Source organism: Stegastes partitus, unplaced genomic scaffold (assembly GCF_000690725.1).
Source record: "Stegastes partitus isolate 25-593 unplaced genomic scaffold, Stegastes_partitus-1.0.2 Scaffold11, whole genome shotgun sequence".
Taxonomy (NCBI): domain Eukaryota; kingdom Metazoa; phylum Chordata; class Actinopteri; family Pomacentridae; genus Stegastes; species Stegastes partitus.
In genome coordinates this window covers 76100-84720 of record NW_007577742.1, presented here as the reverse complement: position 1 = coordinate 84720, position 8621 = coordinate 76100, and the positions used below count along the sequence as shown (strand labels likewise).

The window sequence follows — 8621 nt, the reverse complement described above, 5'->3', positions numbered from 1 at the left end:
TTATTATTCGAAGTAGTTAGAATAAACAACCAGAGACTTTGATATAAAACACTGACAAGGTCATTCTCAGTATGTAAATTTTTACTTTTGCACATAATATTTGTGTTCAGTTTGAGTGCTTCTAACCCTGACTGGTTGTCACAGCTGTGACTAACATTGTTATTAATCACTGGTTTACATATGTCAACACAAGTATAGTGTAAACACAATCACTGGTAGATATAACTTATCAGTGAACTGTGACATGTGAAATTGAGCTATAATATACATTCCATCAACAATCTCTTTGTTATATTGATATTAATCCTGCTATAAAAATTATGCTTTGTTTTCATTCTATCTCTTATATTACTCTTCTGTAATTCTGTCTGGTGCACTTAGATTGCACATCTCTGCACATTTCTGACAATGCCATCTTTGCTGTTAAAAAAATAAATGCACTCTAATGTTGTTGATAAAGGTCGTTAAAGGGTGGTTTCTTTCACACTGAAAATGAGGAACTTTGTTCAGCAACTGCCTCTGTGCTCACGTGTCATAAGACTTTATTGCTTGTTGCTGCTAACTATCTATTATACTACAGCTAGTCATGCTTTTTATCATGGAAATAATCTGGGTAACCGTGTAAGTACTCTGAAAGTTAGATGTATTTTTTTAAAAGATGTTTTGTATGGAGATGAAACGACTTTATGCTGAGTGGAGTGAGGGGATAATTATCTTGGTGTTGAAGCTCCACCTCTACTCTTTGGCAGCCTCTGGTCGACGCATGCTCAGTGACTGATCGTCTCTTGATTAAACTGTCGCTTACATTAATGTACCTAATTCATTAGTTAATGGAATTTATTTATCTTTCCTTGAATTTTCTATAATGCATTGTGCAGATCTGAAGCTCTCCATCTCCCCTGTATGGGTTATGCCTCAGCTTATAGTTGTAGTATTCTATACGCAGATGAATTAATATTCATTTTTTGAAACAAATTATTTGCATGTTGTTATTTATGTGTAGAATTAGCTTTTGAAGTAATGAAATGTGTAACTTTAGTCTTATGAAGTTGCTGGTTGGATATGTAGGGTAAACCAGGCCATTATGCCCTCCTCCAGGTAGGAAGCCGACTGTACATTAAGCATTGTTTTTATGTCGGTACTTCAAATATCAGCGATAAGAAGTTTAAATAGTATTTTTTTTTTTATTTTTTTGTCGGTACTTCAAATATCAGCGATAAGAAGTTTAAATAGTATTTTTTTTTTTATTTGTTCTATAGGGCAACGAATTCTAAATTAATTGGCAATATCACAGTCGTTTAAAAAAGTCAGAAAACGATTTCTGTATGTGTTATTTAACTTTTATGTTGCATTTAAAGTAGTAGCAAAGACAAAACCAGAAAATTAAGTACATCGTACTAATGAATACCAAGCATGTATTGTTCAAAATTTCTCTTCGTGGACAGAAAGCACCTTTTTAAGATTTTGCTTTTATTTTTGTTAAATGAATTGGGGATCTTACGCCAATTTAACATATTTAGAGCGTAATAAAGGCAACTTTTTAATCTTCAAATTTACGCGTATCCAGTTCTCGCGATAACATTTCAGGCCTATGTGAGACCACGTTGCGGATATCCGGTCTCTTTTCCGTGGCGGACCGTCGTTGGGTCGGTTTGGCAAAATGAAGGTACAACATTTGAGTAACTGTATTTCTTTAATTAAAGTCGTTTTATTTCAAATAGTCCGGTAAAGTTAGAGTCGTGATTTTGAACTTCTAAACGGACTCGGTAAAAGTAGAAATTGTAGCTTCGCCGCTCAGGATGAGCTTTGATTATGATGGAAGCTAACTGACGAGCCGCTTGGAAAGTGAGCAATAGAAACATGGCCGCACACTGAGAGAAATGTGCACCGAGTTCAGGTTTCAACGGACTGCACGAAAGAGTTGTCTGATTTTTTTTTAAGCCAAAATCACACGGACTTGCGGTGCTCTGTGATAACGTCGTTGACGCTAGCTGCTAAACCGGCTGTATTATTTGTAGTAGCATTTGGAGCTAACGTTAGTGGGCTGTGAACTCCGAACCGGCAGAGGAGCTAACAGGCCTTGTAGCCACTTCATCGCCGCCTGATTCAAACTTAAGCTCAGCCAGATTGGGTAAACTAGTATCTGTAGCACTTAATAAGTGGTAGGGGAATTCCTTAAGCATCATATACACTCTCTAGAAACACGTATTTATTCACAAACTTAAAATATGCCTTGTGCAATTACATGTTGTTCACAGCTCATGCTACCTGCTACGTCTACCTGTTTGGTGACTTGAAACCTGCCACAACTTGCATTCACCTCAACATGACCATATACATTCATTAACAAATTGCATCTCTTGCAGCTGAACATTTCATTCCCCGCTACTGGCTGCCAGAAGCTGATTGAAGTTGATGATGAGCGTAAGCTGCGTACCTTCTATGAGAAGCGTATGGCCACTGAGGTGCCCGCTGATCCTCTGGGAGATGAGTGGAAGGTAAGACCCGTCTCCCCTTGGCCTGATGTGTCCATATCAGAATCAGTTTGACAAAGGGTTGGGCATTGAGAGCAGGTTTGGTTCTAAAGGAATCCATAAGAAAGATAAAATTTGATTCTGCTTATGGGTTTCACTCATGTAACTTTGAAAAGTGTATGTCAACATACACTGTGTATCAACTGTTATACTGCAACTTTAGGCTTAAATGCTGAAGGCCTGCATGTCTACCAGTCTCTGAATGCACTTGCGTTCACAAATTGTGAGCCCAGCATCATTTTTATTACACTACTCAGCTGTTACTTTTGAACAGCACACATTATGTGGTTGTCTTTTAATAATCACCTTAATTTAGCAAAGGTCGCTACAAAGCGTGTGGTCACATTGGTACGAGTGCATGATGATCATTAAGCTGCACTAGTGGCACTGCAACCGGCGCAGGCAGCCACTGTGTTAACCACAGTGGTGAGAAGTAGTACTTTTATAACTTGGGTGGACTGTGGTATTTCCACTTTAAAATGCAGTCTTGTCATGAAAAAGTGGAGCACACCTAAATAAATGTGCTGTTTTTCCACCTGTGGAAAAGACTGCATGTTGAAAAAAATCTCTCTTGTTTTATCTTTGACAAATCTTGACATTGGAACATCCTGCTTTACTCTTTTCAAAGTAATTTTTGGTTACACACCTGTCTAAGCACACTGCAGCCACCAAGCAGCAGCTACTGCAGCCTGCATCAGTAAATTGTAGTGTCTGTTGATAAGAAAAGGTTCAGCAAGTCTCATGTTTTGTCCGTGACCAGGTAGAAGGCGTGACCAAATTAAAAAGTTGGTTGCACCGGTGCTACCAGTGAAAGTTAGTCTGGAGCCTGTGGCGAGATATTGACACTTCTCTCACACACCAGAAGAGACTCACTTCCCACAACCAACCTTCTAGCCTGCACCATCACCTTTGGTTAAGATGTGGGTGTGCGTTCATAAAAATGGGGGCATGGTGGTGTCTTAGTGAATGCTGCTAATGGTTAGTGCCGAATACGCTAGCGAATAGCAGCGTCAGCAGTGAAGATGACGGTAGTGAAACTCCATCAGTGCTTGTTTTCAAATATTTTTCCCGTTACATACCCTTGAAAACAACGTATCGGTCCAAATTGCAGCATAATTTTTTTCAAGCAGCAGTGTAACAGGCCATTACTCTGTTATGACGTGGGTGAGAACCCTAATCTTGGATCATTATTACTCCTGCATTAGTGTTGACTGCAGGATTTTACTTTTGCCCTCAAAGAACCAAAATGGGGAGTCTGTAAGAACTAGAATCGATAAGCAGAATCATCAAAATAAAAATGATGCACAACCCTAGTTTGGTGTGTCGCGAATGTGTTGCATGGCACACCAGTAGACCCTTTCTGACTGATCCATAGTCATTAAGGGGGGACAGTGTGTTGCCAGAGGAACAGTGGAGCAGCTACCAGATGCGACCAGACCGTAACCATGGCTGATTGAAACAGCAGTGCTCTCCCAGTTCTTTACAGCTACTTGGTGAATTACTCCGAGTGCATTTTGTGATGGTAAAAAGTAAAGCCAGTGTACCCCTCCTGTTTTTCCTGAGGGACAGCACCATACCTGGTCAGGATTTGTGAAAATTTAAAGTTTAGAAAGACAGATTTGATACCATTGTCAATTTAAACATTAAAAGCTTGTTCCCTATGTAATAACCTGTGCTCTCTTTTTGTAGGGGTACGTGGTCCGCATCAGCGGAGGCAACGACAAGCAGGGTTTCCCCATGAAGCAGGGTGTGCTGACCCACGGCCGTGTGCGCCTGCTCCTCAGCAAGGGTCACTCCTGCTACCGTCCCCGCAGGACTGGCGAGCGCAAGCGCAAGTCTGTCCGTGGTTGCATCGTTGACGCCAACCTCAGCGTTCTCAACTTGGTCATTGTCAAGAAAGGTATCGTGTTCAGTGTGGCTCCTATGTGCTGTTTTATGAAGTTGTTCAGTACTGGCAGTGTAATTCTTGGTGGCTGCACCCTAATGCATTTGCTCCACAACTCAGATTTTTAGAAAGCCTCTTTAAATAACCAGTAAATGATGTGGATGGCACACCAGTAGACCCTTTTTGATTGGTCTGTAATCATTAAGGGGGGACAGTGTGTTGCCAGAGTAACTGTAGAGCTGCTTACCAGATGCGACCAGACCTAGTACCAGTGGATGGTTGAACTGCATTGCTCTCTCATTGTGTTCACTTGTACAATTATGACGCACGTGTCCTTGTTCTTTTTAAAAGAGCAATATTGAAAACTTTAGGATAATAGACATGTGATATTTGGGACAGCACTGTACTTACCTATTATTGTACAGAGTTGCACAGGTCTGCTTTTTTGTTGTTGCTAATACTGATGACACAGGTGACTACGGGTGACTGGCTGTAGAATGTGAGCAGAGAAATCATGCTGGAAGGCACATGTGTCTGTCCTGCAGTTAAAGCTAATTCTGCTAGCATACTACAGCTGATGCAGAAGAACCCTGCTTTGTCCGATTGTTTTAGATGGAACTAGTGGCTTATAGGTTTTAGTCCAGTCATGTCAGTGTATATATACATAAATAGACTGTTTTAATTGATTGGCTCGCATGGTGAACTGAATAAGTGTAATTTCAAACTAAGTATTGTGTTATGTGTGTGTCGAGGCATATACAGGCTCTATTAGCTCTAATAGTTTTAGAGAAAATTGAACATAATTTAGGTCCTGAAGCTTTGAACAGTGCAGTTTGTAAGAAAACTTTTGTGAGCTTTATTCACGTTGTTTGACTCAATTTCTTATGTGGTTTCTTTCAGGTGAGAAGGACATTCCCGGGCTGACTGACAGCACCGTCCCTCGCCGTCTTGGTCCCAAGAGGGCCAGCAAGATCCGCAAGCTCTTCAACCTGGCTAAGGAGGATGATGTTAGGCAGTATGTCGTGAGGAGACCCTTGACTAAAGAAGGTAAGACTACAGCTGTTTGTTTGCTCTTAAGCCTGTAAATGTACTGAGGATTACTGACACTAGGTAATTTTTATTGTGTATGGATTTTGCTGTCACTGAAGCTTAAGCACATGAGCCACATGAGTCTGCTGATAGGTCCTGGGTGTTGCTGCAGCCTTCAAAGTGAGGTGACATTCAGCTTCTAAACTACTTGTGTTTGCACAGCTTTTTTTCATGTTTGTTGCTGGAAATTTGAGAGATACAGAAAATGGTTTGATTTGAAACAAATGTACTGTGGTGGTGAAATATTCTGTCCAATTTTTCAAATATTTGTGTATTTTTAGATTTTGATGTGGTCATTTTGTTGATAACAGTGTATCAAGTCCAAGCATGTTAACTTTATGGTTAAATCGTGGATCTGTGCATCCATTTGACTTTCTGTTAGTGTGATAGGCCTTTTCACACAGTAGTCACATAAAGTAGTTCTCCTACTGCAGCGTGACCCTCAGCTCACAGGGCCTCTCCTAGGGAGCAGAACAAGGGTATCCTTCACCAGCTGCAGTCCAAGACTTGAAGTTAGGTGTTGATCACAGGACCAAACTCACTGATGAGGCAGCTGAATGACATTAACCGGCAATCTAGCAAGTTTGTGGTTGGGGAAAGGCTAAACAGGACCTGGTTAGCTAGTTAGCAGCAAAATAACTTTAAATACTTGAACAATACAAATGACATGTGATGTAGCGTGTATAATATCTGTGAATCTATGTGTACTCATGGACATGATGATTCTGTTTAGCACTGCAAAATTATAATTTATTGCAAAAAAAACACAGCAGTGTGTTTGTCATTATTTGTGGGCTGGCTAATTCTCGCTGATGTGTAGCATCTTTTCTCTTATCCAGAGATGAGCGAGAAAGCCACTAGACCATGTTTAACATTAGTTATCTAGTATAAATTATTGTTGCTTACTTTGAGGTACCTGCCAAAGATCTGATGATCAGACTGGAATCAAGTTACACTCTATAGCTTGGAATCCTTGTGCAGATGTAGAAAATGGGAACATTTTGCTCAATCACTTCACCCTTATTGCCACACTTGGCATTTATTTGCATTGTCGGTACTAACTCTCTCTCACTCACTTTGATAGGCAAGAAGCCCAGAACTAAGGCTCCCAAGATCCAGAGATTGGTGACGCCACGTGTGCTGCAGCACAAGCGCCGCCGCATTGCTCTGAAGAGACAGCGCACCCAGAAGAACAAGGAGGAGGCCTCTGAGTACGCCAAGCTGCTGGCCAAGAGGATGAAGGCATGTGTTGATTTACTGCTCTTTATTAGCATAAAGTATAAGTAGTAAGCTACAAAAAAAAAAACTTAAGTAATATTTATTTTTAAAAGCCACCACCCTGCTTTAGTGGTTGAGCTGAGCACAAAATAGTTTCTAGTGGTTTTAAATGAATAAATGAAAAAAATGTAAATATAGTTTGGAAACTGAGGAATCATCCCTGGGTTTTGCTAAGTGTTCCCAGTGGGATTTTATGTGTGCAAGATGTCTGAAGTTAAATATATAATATAATGCACTTATAAATGGGTATGAATATTTGTCCCAATAATATTAGAACTACGGTATTAAATTTAAGATGCATTGGTCTAAGGAGATGTTATCTGGAGTGTTTGTCGCTACTTCAGCATATTTTTACAAATCATTTCTTTAAATTTGTTAGAATTTTAGTGACGCTTGGATTGCTGTATCTGTTAAACTATATAAAAGTAATTCAAAGAAACAGATTGTATTTTCAGGTTGAGAGCACATGAAGTCTCAGTCACCAACAATGTTGTTTAAACATGACACCAATTGGATTTAAAGTTTAGGGCCGTATGTTTTCACCAGCAGTGTACTTTTGATTTGCCTTGCATAATCTGTCATTGGCATTTACCAGATTGTGTACTGTGCTGTCTTATGAAATCAGCATAAGCAGCAAGTGTGAAATGGATTATAGGAACATTAGTTTGGATAGAAATGCCTTCTGTTTGTGGGAGCCTTTTGATTGACAAACATTTGTTCTTGCTAACAGGAGGCCAAGGAGAAGCGCCAGGAACAGATCGCCAAGAGGCGCCGCCTTTCTTCTCTGAGGGCATCCACATCCAAGTCAGAGTCCAGCCAAAAGTGAAATCCCTAAGTCAAATAAAAAGATGTTTTGCTGAGAAACTGCTCGTGTGATTGTCATACATTATCAGTGCTATCTATCATGTACTTGGTCTAACTGGATGTTAAACAAATATTAGGAGCCCTTTGCATGTAAAGCTGGATTGGAATTTATCATTTGACATGCCGTGTGTTTAAAACCAGCACTGGACATTCAAATGTCAAACAGCTGACGGTGTGTAACTGGAGACGATAACTATTTTTGAACTGTTGAAGCTTTTACAGTTTTGCCCACAGGATAGTTTGATCAGATTTACTTTCACTTAATTCAGTAGCCTTGTTCGTAGGCAAAAAGTCATCCTCAAAGGGTAGCTATTAGATCTCCATGAATGTTTTTGTAATCCAACATTCTGCAGTACAGATTAGAGATGTCCCTGTCAGTCATGTTTAAAGAACTGCCTAGTGCCAAAGAAATATTACTGCTTTGTGAGCATCAATACAATCATAAACTTTGGTAACATAAATGTAACCTATTCAGGGGGTCATGTAGGTTTAAGTCATGCACCTTTTATTGGACATCTTTGAGTGGCACCTTGTCTGGGTTTCAGTTTGTGTAAAACAGTTATTTACTGAGCAGCTGCCTGAGCCAAAGGACAACAGGATAACAGTTAATGAACCTTCACTTTTATTGCAAATCTTTTAGAAAAGTGTCAAGACATAAATGTAGCACACAAATACATCAAATAATCACCAATCTCAGCGATGCAAACCCTTGAAGCTGCACCCACTGTCAAACAGATTTCTTGGGAGGCCTCATTCGGCAGGTTGGTACAAGCTGCTGGTGAACATGGACCTCATCTCTGAGGCGAGTCCTCAGCAGCACAGAGACTATTTCTGCCTTGATTAGACCACACTGGTTCGGATGGTGGGCTGCTGAAGTTACGCATCTGAGATATCAAGAGCAACACAGATGCACCGTGATGCTGCAGGTACTGAGGCAGGTTTTGGAGTATCCAGACGATGGTCACCCAGCT

General features: G+C 40.3%; 1 protein-coding gene across 1 annotated transcript; it reads left to right on the top strand.

Annotated features, from left to right (window-relative positions):
* The first annotated feature begins 1569 nt into the window (after positions 1-1569).
* On the top strand, positions 1570-7650 carry rps6 (ribosomal protein S6). Its single transcript, XM_008286521.1, has 6 exons — positions 1570-1666; positions 2367-2498; positions 4224-4434; positions 5320-5466; positions 6593-6750; positions 7517-7650. Exons 1-6 carry the CDS (start codon positions 1661-1663, stop codon positions 7610-7612), a joined length of 750 nt encoding a protein of 249 aa, XP_008284743.1. The 5' UTR covers positions 1570-1660; the 3' UTR covers positions 7613-7650.
* The last annotated feature ends 971 nt before the right edge of the window (positions 7651-8621 follow it).

What these genes read in the sequence shown, in the direction of transcription:
- rps6 (XM_008286521.1), top strand. An exon ending in CTTGGTCATTGTCAAGAAAG is followed by an intron (nt 4,435 to 5,319) that starts GTATCGTGTTCA and finishes GGTTTCTTTCAG; the next exon opens with GTGAGAAGGACATTCCCGGG. An exon ending in GAGACCCTTGACTAAAGAAG is followed by an intron (nt 5,467 to 6,592) that starts GTAAGACTACAG and finishes TCACTTTGATAG; the next exon opens with GCAAGAAGCCCAGAACTAAG.